The sequence below is a fragment of the Squalius cephalus genome, assembly GCF_949319135.1.
Source record: "Squalius cephalus genome assembly, chromosome: 9".
NCBI lineage: Eukaryota > Metazoa > Chordata > Actinopteri > Cypriniformes > Leuciscidae > Squalius > Squalius cephalus.
The window spans coordinates 11043685-11067316 of NC_137130.1; the positions used below are offsets into that span (position 1 = coordinate 11043685).

The 23632-nt window shown below is 36.3% G+C and overlaps 2 protein-coding genes across 2 annotated transcripts in view; one reads left to right on the forward strand and one right to left on the reverse strand.

Moving 5' to 3' along the window:
• pdia5 (protein disulfide isomerase family A, member 5) overlaps nucleotides 1-22051 on the reverse strand; it is a 56567-nt gene extending 34516 nt beyond the window's left edge. Inside the window, exons 1-5 of the mRNA XM_079880367.1 lie at nucleotides 21932-22051; nucleotides 12567-12693; nucleotides 6362-6449; nucleotides 451-534; nucleotides 295-340 (exon numbers count right to left, since the gene is read on the reverse strand). Of these exons, the coding sequence (XP_079736493.1) occupies nucleotides 295-340; nucleotides 451-534; nucleotides 6362-6449; nucleotides 12567-12693; nucleotides 21932-22036 (450 nt within the window). The 5' untranslated portion in view covers nucleotides 22037-22051. The remainder of the gene's footprint in view (nucleotides 1-294; nucleotides 341-450; nucleotides 535-6361; nucleotides 6450-12566; nucleotides 12694-21931) is intronic.
• sema5ba (sema domain, seven thrombospondin repeats (type 1 and type 1-like), transmembrane domain (TM) and short cytoplasmic domain, (semaphorin) 5Ba) overlaps nucleotides 1-23632 on the forward strand; it is a 207036-nt gene that overhangs the window by 42623 nt on the left and 140781 nt on the right. The gene's annotated exons all lie outside the window — the stretch shown is intronic.

Here is a 23632-nt window from a genome sequence, read left to right on the forward strand (position 1 = left end):
GTCTACTTATGAAGCTTGGACTTCTGGTTCTTGAGGCAGAGTACTATGAAATAATAGCCATGGGAAAACTGTGGGCGTCAAGCAGATAAATAACAACAAAGAGCGAATCATCCACTCACAGATGACAGAGTATGCATCCGAAAATGCACAGACGAAATTTTCTGAAAATGCGGATTGTCAATCCATGTGTCTAACAAAGAAATATTGATACACTGGATTCTGAAAGAGGCTTCAAAAAAGCTGTGATTTTTGTTAAAGATGCCTTCATTAAAATGCAATTTTCTGAAAAAGTACCTTAAATGTGGATGGTCTGTTGTATTCCGTGTGGAAGGTCCCATCCCTAAAAGGAATACAAAACTACAAGATGAATTGCTGAGCTCATGGTTCTCAGTAATGATTCGAAAGACCTTCATCTACCATTGGATCTCAGAAAATGAAGACTATTCTTACTTGTAATGCAGGACCTCGACTCCTTTGGTTTTTGAGCTGGGATCTACCTTGACTTTTTTACAGAGTTTGCGGCCTTCTGAATCCCTGTGGAGGGAAACGTACAGAAAAAACATGAATATTCAAATCGCATAAAATAATCACACATAGTACATATAAAACAGTTGTTTTGATAGATATCAGCTTGGACAAATTTCTAATTTTAATAATTGCTTCCTTTTTAATTCATGTGTTGGAATTCCATTACAGTCGTATCCGACTCTGGGCGTTTCTATGGGCCATTTCCGCCATGCATAACGCCTTTTTCAGCTGTTCTATGCCAAGGCAGGTGACACTTTTGATGGTTTCGAGCCAATGTGTTTTTGGCGGCCTCTTTTTCTTGTTCCACTAACTGTGCCAAGCATTATAGTATTTTCAAGTGAAGTTGCTCGCATCACACGGCCAAGATGAGCCGCAGTTTGGTCATTTTTCCCTCAAGTGACATCTCTGGTTTAATGCAGTCCAGGACCTCTCTGTTGGTATCCATTGCTGCATGGTATTCTTAAGAGCCTTCTCCAACACCACAACTCAACGGCATCAATCATCCTTTGATCAGTTTTTTTATTTCATAGTCCAGCTTTAACATCCATATGTTGATATAGGAAACACAATTGCCGAAGGAAACAACTGCTTGATCGAAGGGGCTGCCTGCATTTGGTTGTGAGGTTGATGTTTTTGCTCTTCCAGATTTGGTGCATGCTTAGCATTGCATTACATCCTAATGAAATTCATTATTTCAGGTGTGCAGTCTTCAATTTGGTCGATCATAGTCCCATCTTTTCACTTTCCTTTTGAACTTTTACTATAAGGTGTTTCAAGACCATCTTTGGTTTCTGCTAATAAGGTTGTCTCATCAGCATAGCGGAAATTACTGATATTTCTGCCGCCAATTTTCACATCTATTTCTGAATCTTTCCAGACATAATTTCTTAATTACAATTTTGCACTTTGTTTGCTGCCTGAATTCAAACTTCGTAATTGAATTGGATATTAAAGATATTATCAATTCAAGCATGAATGGCACACAAGCCTAGTAGAAATGCAAGGAAAACAAAGTTTGAAGCAACCATGTTCTGTACAGTGTTTGCAAGCACAATCAATTAACTTCATACTTTTTGTACAAACACAGAGGCGAAAGCGAACATCAAGTCATAGTGAATTATGCTCAACAAATATTATAATCACATTATTCTATTATAACACAGGCCCTTGAAGGACATTTGTCATGCAAATTGATGCAGCCAAAAAGTGAAGTGATACAATTAATGTCCCAAGACATTTAATAAATTGCTGTAGCAGCAATACGAGACCGCTCATGGGAAGCGACAGATGACCACAGCAATAAGCTAATGTAAGGGCCGCTTCTAAGTTTTGGCAAACCCTGTCAATCTTCTTCTTTTTTTTTTGAAGGACAAGACATTCAGCATCCTTTGCTTCAGTGTATTATACATAAAGTCTGCCTGCTTGAATTCAGAGCCACAGGTCTCCAGATAAGAAAAGTTAAATGTTTTTTCCTCCTCGCTCTGCTTTAGTGACTTCTCACAGCTGAAAAGTTTGCTTCAAAAAGTCCTAAGCATTAAATGGATTTTGTACGAATATGTGGTACTGGTGATAGACATCGTGTAGACAGCAAACATTCCACAATCCGGCATACTTTTCATCCCAAGCAGGACTCGACAATAAGACCTGCCTGATGTCTCGGGGTCAGCGTAAACTTCACTCGGGACAGTTCACACAACTGTCACTTGCCAGATTTGGGCAGTGCTGCACCACAAAAGTTTATCATTTGCAAGTGTTTTTAAGCCTTGCCAATTGAAATATTCAAGCGCATGAAGACACAAAAGAGAACTCCATTCAATAGTGTGAGAAGTTGTGTGCGTACACACATCCAAATCCCAGAAAGCCGCTTCTCAGACAGCATGCAAATGCTTAATTAAGCTCTCTTTCACATCATTTCACGCCAAAAAATTGCGTCAAAAATGCCAGTCTTGGTAAGTATCCTAGTAAACATAGTCAGCCTAATAAACCAAATCAAACAACAAAAGACAAAGAAACTCACTGCTCTTTACTGACCGACTTTAGTAACTTTAATAAGAATTAATCTATATTTAATTTATACAGTGAAGATTATGCAATGCTAGTTTTTCATTTGATTATTAATTTTCTCTACCTGAAAATTACTATTAGACTTACCTGAAAAACATAAAATGCAGTGTTTATTTTATTTGTATGTTTGTTCTATTATATTAGAATTTTTTATGAGTTAGGCTAGTAGTTTTTGGAGTCACAGCATTATTAAGGTTATTGATAAAAACAAAAACAAAGATAATAATTATATGTATTTATTACTTTTTTTGTGGTGGGCAAAATTTTGGCAAAAACATTTACCGCTGGACCGACCGGGCAAGTAGATTATTATTATTTTTTTAAGCATTAATTCCATGTGCTTTATTGTGGGAAATATTAGATATGTTAGATAAACTTATCTAACATAAAATCAATATAGCATGAAAAGTAGCTAGATTTAAACATCAAATGTCTTTATCACAAGTAGTTAAAGGAGAACTCCGGTCAATTTTAACATTGAGCTCATTTTTTTGTACATTTGGAGTGCTGTCAATACAGAGAACAACGACAAAAATCGGTGTTGCCTACACCGAGTTATTCTATTTTTAAAATTTGCACCCTGTTGACTTCAATGGGGCAAGTTTTAAACCTGCTTTTGGCCTCTTAACATCCTTGATGTGTCATTACAAGTGCACAGAAAATGTGAGTGATTCCTTCTGAGTGAACACGAGTGAGTCTGACTGCAGTAGATGTGAAAGATATGTATAAAAATGATGTTATTTAAGCCAGCGCAAATACCTTTGTTTACATCCTGTTTGTCGGTTGAAGTCCAAAGTAGTCGATTGCAGAGTTCACACGCATAGGTTTAATACCTATGATCACGCGCGTGAACTCGGCAATCGACTACTTTGGACTTCAACCGAAAAACAGGATGTAAACAAAGGTATTTGCGCTGGCTTAAATAACATCATTTTTATACATATCTTTCACATCTACTGCAGTCAGACTCACTCGTGTTCACTCAGAAGGAATCACTCACATTTTCTGTGCACTTGTAATGACACATCAAGGATGTTAAGAGGCTAAAAGCAGGTTTAGTACTTGCCCCATTGAAGTCAACAGGGTGCAAATTTTAAAAATAGAATAACTCGGTGTAGGCAACACCGATTTTTGTCGTTGTTCTCTGTATTGACAGCACTCCAAATGTACAAAAAAATGAGCTCAATGTTAAAATTGACCGGAGTTCTCCTTTAAGTCATTTGGACCCTTTCTACATGATAAGTAAACATTTGCAGCTCTCAATTTTTACACAAAAAGTAATACATTTATCATGCTCAACAATTCAACCCTGTTACTCAAGTTATTGTAAGAAAACATTATCAACAATCAACAATATTTTAAATGGAAATACAAGTTAAATAAATAACAATTACACATTTGGTTTCAAACTAGCAAGCTCTAGGAATTCAAATTTGATCATTTCAAAAACAGAAACGGCAAATCATAGAAAATGAACTGAGGATACATAACTGCACATTTAATATTTAGTTTAACTTCCTGACTGAGGCTGACGATCAATTTTCTGAAAATTAAGTATCTACTTTTAACTGGCCAATTGATGAAAAAACAAATACAGCCTTTGTTTCTAAGGGTTTCTGGCCCTATTTGTATCCTATTTATGGCAAAGTGCCACAGAGGGATTCAAAATTCATTGCTCGCTAAATTCATTGCACAAAAAAAAAAGGAACACTCCAGTTCCAGACAAATCCATCTTTGTCATACAGCCAATGACAAAAACAAAAACAAAAAAACAACAGCAACAGAGCACTCTATCTTAACACTCACACCTCAACAGAATCTGAGAACAGAAAAGACCCACGATTACCTGCTCCCACTGTCACCGCACATACACCCACACCCTCCCAAAGAGATCCAGATCGCTCCATTGAAAAGACTTCCCTTCCCTTGAGCGATAATGAGCATGGAAATGTATTACATAAGGACAAATAAGAGCAGAGAGGACTCAGCAGCGATCTAAAGCTCCATGCTAATGGAAATTCAAAGACACAGAATTCAATTATGCTTCTGACAGCATCCGCCCCCAACCGGCTCCATCCCTTAAAGGTAGATGAGACACCATCATTAGCGTTCCACATTTCCCACATAACGCCTTTGTGGGAGGACCGATATAGGTGCGGCGGAGATCAGAGCTCAGTCTGTCATGTGGGAAACTCAATTAGGCATGCTGTGTGTTGAACGAACTGACTCAGGATCACAGATGGCAATAAGCACACATGCGTAGACATACACCTTCATACCCTCCTCAGCCTCTATGAAATAAATGGTCATCCTTTTCAAGCACCATATTCTAAAGCATGAGTCATGGGTCAAGTCAATAAGTTTTGCCTGCAGGGGGGTTTGGAAGTGGGTATCCAAGGCTCAAAATTGCAAAAGAGGAAAAACAGTTAGTGGCCGAGATTGCTGTCTTCAAACAAGTTGAGTGGAAAAAATTAAGTTGAAAGCCAAGAAAAGTTTGAAGGTTCGGAGAAAAAGTAGCTGGCCTATTTCAACAAATTTTCGCAAAATATCCAATTGGATCGTTCAGACTCCAGGATTATTGCATTCCCATCTTCTTCACACTGATCCCACTCTGTCCATGACCTACTTCCTTAATGGTCTCCCCCAGTGGACTGTAGCTGGCCATCTCTCAGGTCCCTGTCATCTGTAGAAAATGTGTGGGTGTATCTCTGCTTTGCTCTATCACACTGCTGCCTGTGAGGAGTTACTTTTTTTAAACCCAGCTTTATATAAGTTGTTCACAAGGGGACTCAATGTACCCAAGATGGTCTCAAAAAGGTGCTTTATGGATTGGTTCTGGAAAAAGAAACGATGCTTGGCTAAGCTAGAACAAGCTTCACATCCTACCATTTATCAAGAAATGATTCAGAGGCAAGCTTTGATTGCTAATAATCAGAAACATCTAAACTACTGTTGTGATATCTCTTTCTAAAAGCAGAGAAATACGCTGAGAAGATGCTGAGCTGTAGCACTCGCATGAGCTGAACTAGAATGCAATGGAACAAGATAAGCCACAAGACAATAAAAGGTAATCACCACAGACATTGATGTAAACATGACCTGTGCAATAATTTAGGCTTAAGGGGCAAATTATGAATAATCAAATGGTGCATTCACATACTGTCTGAGTAGGTACTACATTTCAATTTGAACTTACTTCATGACTGGTAAAAAAGTATGTTATATATAATATGAATAGAGTAGTATGAATGAAACTCAGACATACTAGTATTATGTTACCTACCAGCGTCAATTGACTGCTATTTATAAATCCTTTCCCGTGGCCTCATGGGATAGTTAAGTGTCCATTGAATGCGCACTTCAGAATCTCGGCAGAAGTAGTAGGTCATCCGGGTGCTTTTTGCCTGGTGTTTTTCGAATGCTATTCGGACATACTACTCTGTTAGCGTACTGTTTTTCCCATACTAAGTATTCAATTTCAGACACAGCATAATTCTCCTGGACATTTTAAGATAAAAATAGTTCAAGGTTCTACATTAACATACAGTTTGACCAGAAATATCCTCTCTAGCCTAAAAACGGCATCTATTACCTTCATACCGCATGTATTGCTGTTTATATTATTACGTCACAGCTGGTATAAAGATACAATATCAGTATTAGAGAAACACCAACAATTTGATCACGTCAGCTGCCTCAACCTTAGTGGCAAAAAAGTACACGAGCAGTAACCTGCTCAAATACAAGAGCCAAATCGATGGAGACTCACCCACAATTCACCCAGGCGATAGTACCCTGACCTTTCACGGCCTGAGCCACATCAGACAGCAGCTTTAGATGAGAATCTCCAGACGAAGCTGAGGACACACAAAAAAACACATTAAGAAGACTGTAGAAGAGACAGTAACACCCTTAAATATCATAAGCCTGTATCCAGTGTAAGCGGATGGTCTCCAACACTGTCCCCATGGCACCTGGAAGCCCACATTGAGCCTGCATGTCGCCCACAGAGAGCACATGCTATAAATAGCCTCAATTATAATGCTTGAATTCACTTTATTTCTCTTTTTTTCTTTCTTTCATAATACATGAAATTAAAGAAAATAACTTTCTCTAATATAAGAAAATAATTTTACATACCATTAAAATATTTAATGTTTTTAAAAATATTTTACAAATGAATTTTCACATTTAGCCAATGCTTCTGATCTGCATTCTCATAGCCTACTTAGCAAGCCATTGCTAGTTCAAAAGATCTCTGTGTGAGAGAGAAAATCTGTTTTGTATAGTGTTTTGATTATATAGTTTTTCATTCTGATTGCTATTAGTCAGATTAATAACCGACTATTAGGCTGTATGTAAACACAGATACTTTGAACTAAAATATGTTTGCAGGGCAATATATGAATACATACAAAAATAAATAATTACAAAATTAAAGTAAGGAAAAGAAATTACGTGGATTCACATACAAACATGATAACTATCACTCTCTTCAGAATAACATTTCAGGTGAAACACGGGAGTAGTGACTGTAAAGACTTTATAATGTTACAAAAATTCCTATTTCAAATAAATGCTGTTCATTTGAGCTTTCTATTCATCAAAGAATCCTAAAAAATAATCACAGTTTACACATAAATATTAAGCAGCACAACTGTTTTTAGTGTTGATAATAATAAGAAATGTTTCTTGAGCACCAAATCAACATATTATAATTATTTCTGAAGGATCATGTGACACTGTAGACAGGAGTAATGTCTTAATAAAATGTGAATATATATAAAAATACAAAACAGTTATTTTGAATTGTAATAATTTCACAATATTACTGTTTTACTGTATTTCTGAGTATAAGAGACTTCTTTCAAAATCATTAAAAGATACACTACAGTATTTGGTGAGTACATTAATCCAGATGTTCATAAAATCAAACTTAAGTAAAGTTTTTTGTTTATTGATATGAACTCAAGTTCACATAAAAAAGCGGTCTGGTCTAGAAATGCATATATAGTTACGGATACGGTATTGTTGCACATCCATCATTTCTTTAAAATGTGGGGTGAAGATTGTCATCAGGGCAAGTGCAATATTTACAACATTTACTTGGTGATAAAAAGGGTAGACCTAAAATGTTTTCATCAAATATAAATGAATAAATAATATATATTTTAAAAATCCAAAAAAGTGAAGTGAATGTTGTTCTTCAATTTCACAAGCTTTTCAGCCCATAGTTCTCACTTTGATAATGAAAGCAATTTGCCAACACACCTCGGTATGGAACAACAGCGCACAGCGTGAATGTTCTAAGTGTAAAAACACAGTGACAGTTTTACTACACCACAGATTTACAAATTTGTGAGAGTCTCTGATCTAATACTACCTCACTGAACCTGCAATCTGCTTTTGTTACCATTAATCACACCGGCCAAGGTCAAAGGTACAATAATTTCAGGGTTCTGCCTATCAGTACATCTTGGTTTTAATCTAACGAACTGAGTTGAAGCCAATACCTTTCTGAATGAGAAGTTTCTGTTTACCACCTGATCATGAATGTGTTCCTATAGTCTAAAGCAACTATCACAGTTAACAGGATGCATCTAATGAAAATGCACAGGATGAGCAGCGCTAGTCAGCCATCAATCAAACGCACTGTTCGATACACAGTCTTATCCAATGACCTCATGCGCTCGAAATGAGTCGTGAATTATGAAACTAATAAATCTTGCACAGCAAAACCTTGAGAGGCTCTTTCCTTGCTTTGTGGGTGGGAGATTGTTTATGGGCTGTTCATCCATATGGTACCCATAAATGGCCCTGTGCCTGCAAGATTTGCTAATAACAGACAGGAGTGATGCAAATGAATATGCAGTGTTAGGGGGTGGTTTTTTTCTAATAGCTGGGAGAGAGAAAAGCATTACATTAAGTTGAGGGTGCTGAAGTTTTTATGCTTCTCTGTTCTTTAAGTTCTTTTCTGTCTAAGGCCATTAGATTTATATTTACTCAGCTAATGAGTGTGGTAAGTAGAGAAAACTCCAAGTGTACAGAAGGTCAAGTATGTAAAGGCGCCAACATGTTTTTGATAGTTAAAGCAAACTTGACGTACCTATTGTGACATACAGTATCTCACAAAAGTGAGTACAGCCCTCACATTTCAGCAAAGATTTTAGTATATCTTCTCAAGGGACAATACTATAGAAATTAAACTTGGATATATATTTAGAGTAGTCAGTGTGCTGCTTGTATAGCAGTATCGTCAACATACAGTCAATATAGTCAACATACAGCCATTATTGTCAAAATAGCTGGCAACAAAAGTGAGCACCCTACGTTATAATATCTGTACGTCCTTTAACCATGCAAAGCCACATGTCCTATTCATAATGGTCATGTTTTTGTCAGCTTGACAGGACCATATAAATTTGTGTATCGTGTATTAGAGCAGTTACAATTTGTGCTTTGAGTACAATTCTCTCATACTGACCACTGGATGTTCAACATGGCACCTCATGGCAAATAACTCTCTAAGGATTTGAGAATTAGAATTGTTGCTCTCCACAAAGATGGCCTAGGCTATAATATGATTGTAACACCCTGAAACTGAGTTATAGTACAGGCCAGGGTCATACAGAGGTTTTCCAAGACGGGTTACACTTGGAACAGGCTTCGCAAGGGTCAATCAAATAAGTTGAGTCCTCGTGCTGTGCATCAGGTGCAGAAGCTAGCTTCAAAAAACAGACTCATGAGTGCTGCCAGCATTGCTTTAGAGGTTGCAGAAGCGGAAGGTCAGCTTGTCAGTGCTCAGACCATACACCACACACTGCAACAAGTCGGTTTGCATGGCCGTCGTCCCAGAAGGAAGCCTCTTCTGAAGCTGGCTCACAAGAAAGCCTGCAAACAGTTTTGCTGAAAGCAACCTGTCCAAGAGCATGAATTACTGGAACCATTTCCTGTGGTCTGATGAGACTTAGATAAATTTGTCTGGCTCAGATGGTGTCCAGCATGTGTATCGAGCCCTGGTGAGGAGTACCAAGGAAATTGTGTCTTGCCTACAGTCAAGCATGGTGGTGGTAGCATCATGGTCTGGGGCTGCATGAGTGTTGCTGGTACTGGGGGAGCTGAGTTTCATTGAGGGAAACATGGATTCCAACATGTACTGTGAATATCTGAAGCAGAACATGATGCCCTCCTTTCAGAAACTGGGCCGAATGGCATGATAACAATACCAAACACACCGCCAAGATGACAACTGCCTTGCTGAGGAAGCTGAAGGTGTCATTATGGAGGAGTGGAAGAGGGTCCCAGCAACAACCTGTGCAGCTCTGGTGAACTCCATGCCTAGGAGGATTAAGGCAATGCTAGAAAACAATGGTGCTCACTTTTGTTGCCAGCTATTTTGACAATAATGGTTATATGTTGAGTTATTTTCAGAGGATAGTAAATATATACTGCTATACAAGCAGCACATTGACTACTCTAAAATATATCCAAGTTTCATTTCTATAGTATTGTCCCTTGAGAAGATATACTAAAATGTTTGCTGAAATGTGAGGGGTGTACTCACTTTTGTGAGATACTATACAGTTATAGGTTTGTTGGCATATCCTGTAACAGAATCATAGCTGTCTCAATGAATTTTCCCTTAAGGCATGTTACACTAGTAACACAAGCTTGACTTTATGCATCATGTTCCTAAATGTGCCAGGATGCAAATCACAATGGACATTCATTTTGCATTCTCGGGCCTAACAAAAGTATCTGATCTATGGTGAGTTCTCTTTCAGGTTCAATACTGTCATGGCAGAAAGGTAGACAATCCTGCTGAGCAAGTTAAAGCCAGCCTATTTATAGCTAACACAGGGTTGGAACAGTAAGGATTTTTTTGCTAGACTAGACTAGCCAATAATTCTGATTACCTGCTCAGCCAACATTATCACTGAGACCCCACGACAAAATAAATGATCACATTTTTATTGTTAATGTACACAACCATTTAAAGGGATAGTTCACCCAAAAATGAAAATTCTTTCAGTAATTACTCACTGTCATGAATCGATGTTCCAACCCCGTAAGACTTTCATTCATCTTCGGAACACAAATTAAGATATTTTTGATGAAATCTGAGAGCTGTCTCACTCCTTCGTAGACTTCTATCATAAGAGTGCGACTTCCTGTTGGGAGAGTGTACGTCTGCCGCTGCTCTGCGGTTTTTTATATTTTAACTTGTTTTAATTTAGTTTTAATAAGTCCTATTTTAATTTGTTTTAATTTGTTTATCCAACTTTATTATCTTTTTGTCGAGTTGCTGTCCGATTGTGCGTGTTGAAGTCACGTCTGAGACAAAACAACTCAGTCAGCGATTCAAGAGTACAACGGCATCTTGTCACATTGTGGATCAGCAGATTGGATTTACATTTTGGCCTCATCACTGGAGTGGCCTCATGCATGACACCTGCTTGAGTGGATCATCACCGCATCCTGTCACACCGAGTTGTAACCGGAAAAAGGAAAATATTTTCATGGACCACGCATGAATTAATATCATTGACTGTCATTGGATTTGTATTAGACTGCACCTGGTAAGTGTTTCTCTAGGGGGAATTGTATCATGGCCATATTGTTTTTTGGCAGCTGGACTTTATTGACTGTATTAGGGGTTTTTTGGCACTTGGAATAGTGTACATGTGTACTATATAGTACACATGTACACTATATATAATACACTATATAATAATATATACTATATATAATACACTATATAACACTATATAATAATATTATATATATACAATAGATAATAATATAATATATAGTGTATAATACACTATATATAATATTATATAATATCACTCACGTACACTATATATAATAGTGTACTTCTCAGTTCTCGCGCATGCATCGTGGCGCTCTCGTAAACTCACGTCAGAGGCCCACACAGAAGAAAATGAATAGTTGAATAAAGTCGTTATTTTTGGGGGTTTTTGCGCACAAAAAATATTCTTGTTGCTTGATAAACTTAAGGTTGAGCCACTGTAGTCACTTGGACTATTTTAACGATGCTTTTACTAACTTTTCTGGACCGGCAGAATTAAATTGCCTAGAAGCCTATGAAGGAGTGAGACAGCTCTCAGATTTCATCAAAAATATCTTAATTTGTGTTCTGAAGATGAACGAAATCTTACGGGGTTGGAACAACATGAGGCTGAGTAATTACTGACAGAATTTTCATTTTTGTCAGTAATTACATTTACATACATTAAAAACAGAAATTTGTGAAATATTATAACACATTAAAATAACTGTTTTCTATTTTATTTTAAAATGTAATTTATTCCTGTGATGGTAATGCTGATTTTCAACAGTCATAACTTCAGTATTAAGCATCACATGATCCTTGATAAATTATTCTCATAAGCTGATTTGGTGCTCAAGAAACATTTCTTATTATTATAAATGTTGAAAACAGTTGTGCTGCTTAATGTTTTTGTGGAAACCATGATACTTTTTTTTTTTAAGATTCTTTGATGAACAGACAGTTCAAAAGAACGCCATTTATTTGAACATTCTTTTGCAACAGTCTCTTTTTTTCTAGTGTATTTCCTTGAATATTGATTATATTTGCATTTTATTAAATAATTTTCATTAAAGGGTAACACTTTATTTTAAGATGACGTTGTAACGTTACATGTACTCACCATAGTAATAACAGTAAATTATGCATAACCAAACCCTAACTCTATAGTAAGTACATGTAGTTAATTCATATTAACCCGTACTTAAGTAAGTACAATGTAACTACATCACCTTAAAATAGTGTAACCCATTAAAGTTTACAAAAAAAAAAAAAAAAGATATGTTTTCCCTTTGCAAATATAAAATTTGCTAAAACTATATACTAAAACACATCTCTTTGGCAGCTAAAGCTGTAATACGTTTATTTCATCTGAAAAACAACAGTTTTGAGATAGACTGACCTGACTTGGTGTATAAAACAAGAACATTAGTTCTGGTCCTCAGAAGTTTCTTGAAATCCTTGTGGTCACTGACTTTCTCTATGAGTGGAGACACCTTCGCTGCCTGCAGGGCGGATGACACTGCGACCTGAGGAGGTGAGACAGACAGAGGTCATCAATTTTCACTGTCAAGGCCAAACACCACAGGCAGTTCAAAACAATATCCCAAACTGCATGACAATATAATTGTGGTATTTGTGTAGTCATGACAGTGTGTCAAACCGAAAAGAAACAACAACAGCCATTACAAACAAGAGCCAACATACCAAAAAGGTAGTTACATCACATCGGTATACCCATATATCAACTCTGTTACTGATTAGAAACAACTGGAAAGCAGCTTAACAAAGTCAGGGTTGGTCACAAATGCATTGAAAAATAAATTTTCCCAAAAGTGCCCTGAAATAGCTTCCGAAATTGTGCTCTGAAGTGAGACTTCTGCTGTTAAGATTATGCTCTCTCAGCCACACTCTCCATCAGTCTTCCCAGTTCGGATGGAGCTAAGCTGATTAAGTGACAACAGATAAAGGTGCTGTCATCTAAAGAAGAGGAAAATGACAAGATCAGGCAGGCCATGTCACAAACAGAGACAGTGACCCAACCTATCATATGTTCTTATCTCCCCATGCCACATGCTTGAAAGGAAAATACACTACCACAATGAGTAGAAATTAATGCTCATCCGTTAGTGGACTAGACAGTTCAAATGTTATTTACAAAATGACATGCTGAAAGAAAACTCATTTGGTCTGTCGGGATGCCATCCGATAGCTTATCAACACCCTTTGAGACTGTCGGTAGAGTTTACACATCCTAGACATTGAAGAGAAACCTACAAAGACAGTAATTCACAAGTTAAACTTTAAAAACTTTTTTTGTAGAACCACATGCAGTAAATACAGAATTCCCATGTGAGTCACCGTCAAGCCTACATCACATTAAAGGTGGCTGAACTTTAATAATAGCAAGTTTTATCATAAGAAACCAAATTTACCTTGATCTTTTGAGATAAGAGCTTGATGTACTATGAAAACACACTAACTTTCAAAACTCAAAACTTCCTTCCGGGTCCAAAAAGAGCATAAATTGAAAGTAAGCTACACAAACATCTGAATTTAGAAGGATCTCAGCTTTGGTACTGAGCAACTGAAGTTCCTTTTAAACACAAACCCTGATTATTTCAGTCTGATTTTAACAGTATTTGTGGTGCATAGATTGCTGCAGTGCTGGGAGTTTGCATCACTGTGGTTTCCTCAACAAACAGCCAATAGGATTTTTCTATGATCAACAAAAGTTGATGATTCTTACACATTTTGTTTATCAAGAACCTTCACAACTTTTGAAGCCTAAAAGTAAAAAAAAAAAAAAGTTTGCAAGACATTATAAATACAACGAGGCTGTAAAAGTAGACTATAGTGAGTAGTGTCTCTTGTTAGCTGTTTTACTACTGTGTTTTGAGTCGTAGAATAAAACGTGAAAATATCTTCAGCTTGTGTTAACCACAGACCGTTCAAGCATTAAACCAAAAACCCTCTAAAAACCCACTGACTTCAGATTAATGGAACCCTAAGCACTAAAATAGTAACTTATTTTTGTGTTTCAAAAATACATCATCCCTGTGCAGTCAGTGCTCTGCTCTTATGCAAAGGTGTATTAAAGGTGCATCAATAAAAACTAGGAAATTTCATTCTAAGGATCAAGGGTGGAAAACACAAAACGGTCATGAAACTAACAAACAAAAAAAAAACTTACTAACAGTGTAAGAGAAAAATATAATTCAGAACAATGTATTCTCCATCCTCTCCCAAAAAAAGAGAGGCAAAAAGCTTTACATAATACAATACAATAAAAAAACAGCAACAGACAGTAACAGTACAAGTCTGCAAAGATTGATCGGCATCAACGGAAGGGTTGATGAGAGAAACAGGTGCCTCAGACACTGACAACCTTCATCTTTCTAAATGACAAACCAAGACAAGCATCATTAAAAATCACTACTCAAATTCTCTACACGAGAGACACTGGCCAGTGACCTGACTAAACTAATCACTGCACATTCTGTTGAGTAACTCCATTACATATGGACAAACGTTAAAGGGATAGTTCACCCAAAAATGAACAGTCGACATTCTTTAAAATATCTTCTTTTGTGTTCAGAAAAAAGTCATGTTTTACAGGTTTGACAGGTTTAACAGGTCTGGAACAACTTGGGGGTAGTGAGTAAATTATGAACTATCCCTTTAACCCAAAAGGTCTCTAATAGTCTAGCATTATCATATCCCAGGTCTTAGCTGGAAACCTCATGCAGGCAGTAAAACTAGACTTTGGCATGTAAATAAATAAAACTTGAGTTCTGAATTCTAAGAGCAACAAGATGACCCTTCGTTGACGGAAGTGACAGCAAATTGCAAGGCTTTACCAACTTTTTTTCTCCAAAACTAAATGTGGCAACACAAGGGGTTAGTTCACCCAAAAATTCTGTCATCAATTATTCACCCTCATGTTGTTCCTAACCCATAAGACTTTCGTTCATCTTCGGGACACAAATTAAGATCTTTTTGATGAAATCAAAATGCTTTCTGTCCCTCTGTTGACAGTCTACACAACTACCACTTTGACGCTTCAAAAAGTTCATAAAGAGATCATAAAACTAAACTATATGAATTGAGCGGTTCAGTCCAAAGAGACACGATCGCTTTAAATGCCGAACAGACTGAATTTAGACTTTTATTCACAAATAATCATTCATCAACTCACACATATTATATGAATAAATATATTATATCAATAAATAACAAATAATTAACAATAGTTATAAATAATAAATAAAATACATTTTTATAAAAATAACAATAATACAAAGTACAGTTTCAAGGTGGGTAAGAATTTGTTATATATACAGCGCCTGGGTAAGTTACTCTAAAAAAGTAATTAATTACTTGCTACTATCTTCAACAGTGTAATTAGATCACTGCTAATTACGCTCTCTAAAAAGTATTGGATAACTTACTACTGTATAAATCCCATATCAACCTCAACCAGTTGAACAATACAACGATAGACATGAAACTGCAATTTTTAATTATTTCAAATAAACAGTTTACAATTTCGTATATTATTCTTGAACTGACCAAACTGTGTAAAGGGAGGTTACATTAAAAACATACATTTTAACATTAAATTGATGTTAAAACCACTATTGTCTTATATAGAATTGTGTAGTCTATACAGTATTTAATGCAATTACATCAGAAGTAACTGTAAAAAAAATTTAAAAAAAATAAAATAAGAGTAATCCCTTACTTTACTTTTTCAAGGGAAAAGTAATTAAATTAATTGGATTAATCTGTCATTAATTACACCCAACACGGATTATATATTAGGCCTACATACATTTCTCAATTCACCTGCCAGTGGTGAGTAAAAAGTTTATTTTCAGTGGATTAAATATAAAAGGACAAGGATCAGAGACAACGATCTGTTCCTTCCTGAAATGAGGAGTTTCATTCAGTGGCGTGCTTTTCATTAACACTGTTTGAGCAAATGGGGTCCAGTGGAGTGGACAACCTGTGCTGACAGGGTGACATCCCAGCAGCCCCAGCACCTTGGGTGCCAGTGAAAGTGTGAATATTAAAGTCAGGGTTAATTAAAGTACTGCAAAGCTGAGGGACCTCAAAAATCACACCTTTTCTGAATTCAGCCGTGCTGACAGGGGGAGCAGACATGGTGATGCATTATGAAGAAATGTCAGAGCTACTCACTGAAGTATTTGAAAGGACCAGCTTACTTTCAGCAAGACACTCAGGTCCAACTGTAAGTAGGTTATATCATGAAAGATTTTTTAAAAAGAGAAAAGACTGAAATGACTTGTTCTGAACTACCTCCTGACATCAGGTAGATGAATACTCTCATTTACTCGTCAACAATACCTATTTGGTCTTCAATTTTTTTTTAGTCAGGCAGTAAGAAGAAAGCATTATAATAAGATATTATTTCTAAACAAAATATAAATATGTAAATTCAGTCATTAGGCAGTAAGAAGAAAGCAGTCTAATAAGCTATTATTTCTAAATAAAATATGAATATGTAAATTCAGTCAAAACGGGTGCTGTTCCTGGCTGTGTGTAGCACCTACAGCTCTGCATATCCTCACAAAGGATCCCAGCATTAGGAAAGAGTGACTTTAAACAAAGTCCCTGATCATTACAGTCTTATCACATTTAAGCACAGATTAGTTTGTGAACAATAATGCAATTCATGCTTTGCAAAAAGCCTGTTAACTCTTTCCCCACCATTGACGGAAAATTCCGGCTTCCCGTTCTCATCCCAAGGCGTCATATACTGACGCTTTTGACATTTCGTCTACATCGAACGCACATGGCACCCTTTAGCGTCAATATGAGACGCAGATAGATATGGGCCAGAAGGCGCCTCCTAGCGGTCTAACCCTAACCCTACACCAGACCTAAACCTACCCATAACCGAACAAAGCTCTGTGCGTGTCATATTGACGCTAAAGGGTGCCATGTGCGTTCGATGTAGACGAAATGTCAAAAGCGTCAGTATATGACGCCCTAGGATGAGAATGCTTTGTGTTATATGGTAGGGGCGCTATGAAATCTTCTGAAAGAGTATTGAATACCGGAAGTGTACTAAATCAAAGCAGAAACGAGCGATAGTAAGCAGATACAAATAAGAACACGATCCTCAACATTAAACAGCATATAAATCAAAACTGCGTAATGTTATTGAATAAAATGTCAGCCAGGATGAGCTTTGGGGGTGTTCATGGACTCGATCTACTCCATCTATATTTTGATCATTGTTCTGAATCCGATCTGGACGTAGTCTTTGACAAGAACGTGTTTTTCTCAGCTTTTTGCTCAAAATGTAGCTTTTTTTTTTATGAAACTTACATTTAAGTGTTGATAAAAAAGAATGCTTTAAGCTAGAATAAAATGAGAGTTTTTTTGTTTAAAAGCAGAGGCTATTCTTTCTTTTGATATATTATATGTTCAGATATTCATACAACAAAATATTCTGGGGGCCATGAAAATTTTGTGAAAATGATCAAAAATTATGACGGTGACTGGCAACTTTAAAAAAAATAAAAAATACTGGCGGGGAAAGAGTTAATGACGAATGAAGCAACGCAAAATATATTGAACCAGACAGCAAACGCTCTTCCCGTAAATAAAATGCAAAATGCAGTCGTTTGGAAGTGTTATCATTGAAGTCTTAGAGGCATGGAAACATTCTAAAGGTCAGGGAGAGGTTCAAAAATTTATCAAATTAAATAAACAAAATAAATTATTACTTTTTTGTAATAAACCTTGAATAAAATTATAGTTGCAAATGATACAAGTATTGTGATATGATTGTTCTAGACATTTACAACATGTTTTAAACATTTTAAAAAGTATCTCTACAGTATTTGCACTGCTAAAAGAGACAGTAATGTTAAAATACAGAACAGAATAAAGACACAAACAGTTTCAGTACAGAGACAACTGCAGCATTCAACTCCATTCAGAGACAAAAGAGTTAGTGTTCTATGTCTAGTCACATCAGGTTTCCATCCCTTTTTGGTGCACCACCTATTCTTCAAACACTATGTCCAAACCTGACAGTCGACCAATAGAGCGGGCCCATTACTATCTGGCAATCATCACGTCCTGTACATGTTACAAAGACTTTCATTTGGATGTCCCTGAGCAGTGGTGTTCGACTTGGGCATTATCTTAACAACCCAAGCTTTTGCACAAAACTGTGATTGTTAGAATCATCCACTGAACCGCTTTGATAGACAGGCCTGATAACTCTCCTGTCGATCAATGTGAAGTGAACAGAACAAGTTGGAGAATTTTTTTTATATTTTGCGCTACAATTTCATCTGAAGAGCAGCTCTGGCACAAGGGAATGAAGAGAACATGCAAGGAAGGAATAGGGTGATTCACTCAAATTCCTAGATGAATCTCTTAGTTGCTGCTTTTCAAGGAAATCCGCGTGGACTCTTCAACTCAACAGGGATGGTCTGTAAATCATTAACTTGGGAATAAACGATTCTTCAACAGACAGATATGACAAAGATTTCAGCAACATGCAGAAGAATGAAATACTTACAATAGAAAGTTGGTTTTCCATTTCTTTCAAAAGCAATATATTCTTTAACCCCAAATCCATTCAGAAATTTTAAAAAAGAAACTGTGATTTCTAAGAAAAGTCTGAATCTCCAAAGTGCTAAATTACATTTGGAGATAAAGTAGAGCAAGGCAAGGCTAATAGCGGGTTATAGTAGTATAGTACATCAAAGGTAATGAAAATATCTTATCACCTATGTTTGCACGGCCGGCCCAGTTTTTTTCTCTTCATATTTTATGCATTGATGAAATTAAACACTAAAGTGTGGGGTTGGTTTGTCTCTTATGCTCACCAAGTCTGCATTTATTTAAAAAAAATTTTTTTTTTAATATTGTGAAATATTATTATAATTTAAAATAACTGTTTTCTATTTTAATATATTTTAAAATGTAATTTATTCCTGTGATGGCAAAGCTGAATTTTCAGCATCATTACTGCAGTCTTCAGTGTCACACGACCCTTTAGAAATCATTCTAATATACTGATTTGCTGCTCAAGAAAGATTTATTATTATCGCTGTTAAATACGGTTATATTTTAATATTTTGTGGAAACTATGATGCATTATTTTCAGGATTCTTTGATGAATAAAAGTTTGGCTTGCTACAAAAAAAGATTGAAAACCACCAATAAAATATTATAAAACGTATCCATAGGAGACGTATGATAGCTTTTTGTGATTAACAGACCAAAATGTGTCTTATTTAAAATCTACTTATTTATTGTCAAATTTCATGACTGAATCAATGCAGCAAATATGAACAATATTGATCATACAGATCATGGCTTCAGAATACCAGAATATAGCGACCAAGTTATATGAACTACTTTATGTCTTACAGCTTAACCTTATAAATTACTAACCACTTCAGTTGCATGGAAACCATAATCTCAGACATTCTACCTTCTAACATCATCTATAGTAGTTCAGAGAAGATAGAAAATCAATAACAAGGGGGTAAGTCAGCAATGATAAAATTCTCATTTGGGGGCAAACTATTCCTTTAACAGCAGATCATCATTGAATTTAAAAAGAAAAAAGAAAACTAAACTTTTAGAATTTGCAAGGCTCTATAGCACAGTATATAATTCCTCAGTGATCTAATTATGTCCACTATGTTATATTTGACTGTGGTTTATGGATGCTATTGCTCCTGCTATTAAATCTTCCGCTCAAGGACACCCGGCGTTCTAGCAGTGGACCTTGCTGACATGTTTTGCACAGCATGGGAAACACTTAAAAAAAATAAAAAGATCGGTCATACATCAACATTCAACACAAAAACATCTTGCTTAATCAGCAGCGTAAGCTGTCATCTACCATACACTGCGCAAAAGACATCGCAAATCTGCTTAATAAATAGAATCTCATTTTCACATTTAAGGTCTCACTGATTCAGCACAAATCGTATACCGCTCCTCAAACATGCCTAGTCTTCCTGCTGAGCCACACAACACGGGGGGGGGGGGGTTCGGCTCTGCAAAGCTGACGTAGGTTATTCATAAACAGAAGGAAATGACTCCACAACTGAAACAGTCAATCTATGAGTCAAACATTCTCACACAATGAGTTATTTACTGTAGGTGCACAACACAGCTAGTCGTGTCCATACGCAGTGTGCTGTTGGACCAAGCAATGTGGAATGAGGGTAGAGGGGGTTTGTGGGGTCCTGTAATCAAGATTAAGAGATTTTATAAATTGCTCTGACAAGCAGGAGGGCTGGAGGGAAGCACAGATAACAGAGAGAGGCTTCTATTCCCCCACCCAACCACCACAAAGTCCTAACCGTTCAGGAGAGTACCTTTGTTTGCAGTGGCAGGCACAGAACAGGATGTGAAACAGGAAAGCTCCTGCGTAATGAGAGTTGACTGACGTGGCCGAGTAGCTATTAGAGTTTGGTGTTGAGGACACGGCCCACATTGATTCACAAATCAGTTGTGAAACAGGGTTAATGCACTTTAAACTGAAGTAAATGAGGGTTCGTTTGCTTTAAGCATTACAAGCTCACTTCTGTCATGTTCATCAAGAGCAGAACAAGGAAGACCTCTGATCAAGGTTAAATAACATTGCTACTGTAAATATAAACGTTGCTCTAACACAAACTGTGAGATGCAGTTAAAATAAAATCATAATAGAGAAGTAGGAACGTTAGTTGGTTCAACCATGGCTTCATGTGTTGTTGATAGTGAATCGGTAATATGGGAACCTGTCAAATACTAGTCCATGCTATAAATGGGTCAAGATGATAAAAAATATTTTGTAAAAAAAAACACATTCCATCTTTGAATTCATGTTTAGCCTACTTCATACACAATATGAAAAACACTCAATTTTGACTTAATGATTTTAGAAGTGCTATCAAAAAAATGACAAAATAAATATCACCTTAAATACAGTGTACTCTACACAACTTTTTAGTAAAGTTTCGAAACATTGTTCAAGTTTTTTTTTTTTTTTTTTATAATTGGATACAAATTTCCTTAGAGTTTCTTCACTGGTCATAAACAAAACGAGCCATTTAATAAAAAGACATAAAAAAGTAAAACTAAATGACACAGTCATCATGAGGGTCTAAAGGGGTCTGCTATGTTTCACTTTGATTGGATGGACAAAACTTTTTCAAATATTAACAATATTTTTTTTGCAAAATCACTTCACTTCCTTTCATCAACAGGAGCATAGTGTGCTGGAATTGTATGCATTCTTCATGTGTTTTTTAACAACACAACCTGGACAAAAAATAATAAGCATTCTTTACACCATTGACCCAAACAGGACCTAAACAATAATTCAAAAAACCTCTAACATGACATATTAAAGCAATATGCATTAATGAAATAAGACAAATGCTCGTTTTAAACCAGATATAACCAATATTGAATCCGATTTGACATTAGAGATAGTTGGACAATGCAAGTGGTAATGCATAGAGCATGTGATGTTTCATGCATGTGAAGCACACAGTTTCAGGTGTATAACCACCAAAAACAAGACCTGAGAACTGATGAATGAGACGGATTGATCTTGAGTCTCTCTCTTCTGCTGTCAACTTTGAGCTACTGCTGCAAGAGGGACAGAAGATCATTCCCTTTTCCTTTCGTTTTCGTCTTACGTCAAATACAAAACATCTGTCCGATATGCGCATTTCATATTATTGATCCATTAGATTCCTTATAAAGACTCACCAATGACATGAATAAGAACATTTCGACCAGTCTCCAACGTCTCCCGTATCGGTTCCAAGAAGCCATGATGCCGCTGCCACGTCTGGCCACGCAAGCGCAATCCATATTCCTTCAAATCCCTGGAGAACGCAGGGCTTCTTAGGAAATGTAGTTTCCTCGGAAATGTAGTTCGTTAAGGGCGCCGTAAGCGGGGGCATATAGCCTACACACACATTGCCTACTTGTGAAAGTGTGTGATCTTAGCTCATGTAAATTATTTCTCATCCATGCAGAAACGGTGAAAAGTATATTCAAATGACTTACTGGTTCTTGAACAAAAGCTTCAAAGCTGAAAATAACCAGGCTACCTGTTTTGAATTAATCAGAATGTTCAATGAATGAATGAACTGAGTTAGGATGGTTTCCTCCTTTTAGCTCCATCTATGCAATTCAATGAACCACAGTTACACTGAAAATCGTAAAAAGTCAACAAAATATTATATGCTATAAAGAGCTGGTGTTGCAGTGAATGGCTCAACCTGTACAACGAGGGAAATTATCTTATTATTTCTTTATAATTTGTGAAATGGAGTTGACACATCAGGACTGTGACAGAAAATATAACCACAAATATAGCTATAGCTAAGATTGTATATAATTCAATTTTAAAAAAACCTATACAGTAAACTTGTGTGACCTTGTTGAACTCAGCGATTTTATAAATATTGGGTGGTGGTGTAAAAACTAAATAGACTGTAAATAACTGTATAACTATACTTTATAAAACAAGTTTTTTCTTTTTAAATAGGATGCGAACAACTTGTTTGCAACCTATGCTTTTTTAAAACACAGCAGCTTCAAATTTCACATTTAATGTGTAATTTGGTTTAGAACAAAATGTAAAACTATGTTAACACTGACTTTATTTTACACATAAATAAAAACAAGTATTCTATTAAACAGCATCCTTCCAGTTTGGCGTACAAATTGATTGCAGCTCAGTAATAATCAATAAACTATTCTTTTGGACAAGTAAATTCCTTTGCCTGACTGTAGTCAATGGTTGCCTTAGCAATTTATCAGCATCCTATAAGAATTAATAGTCAGGAATATTCGTTTTATAAATGTATATTTTATAATATATTTACATAATTTATTTTTCAAATTGTTCCAAGGTGGTTCCTCAGTGTTGCTATTTCATAAATAAGTATGTTCTTATATGCCTTATTACTTAAGGAAGGCATTAAATAATAGGCCTACACTAATAATTACCATAATATATTTGCAATGATCATGCCGGTGTCAGACACACTGTAGTGCCACCACCTGGATGTGACAGTAGTACCACACAACTGTCTTGACTCTTGAGTCACCTCCCTCATCACATCCCCAGCTGCTTAATGCATATTGCAGCTTGCAGTGTTTGAGCGTATTTCCACAGCCTATGTAATGTGACAGTTATCAAAAATGAAAGCAACTTTCAAGAGTCAAGCCAACAGATTTACACATTGTGTTTTCTTTATTTAAATAAACAAATTTAAAGGTTGTCCACTATTTTTTGGGTACATACATACCGTATATACACATATAGGCTACTGTAATAGGCCTCCCATGTGTTTTTGAACATCCTTTGATACTTCCTTGAATTGGCTTGCAATAGTCTACCAGCCAGGTAAACATTGGATATATGAATATGGTAATCGTAATAATAGTATGTACCAT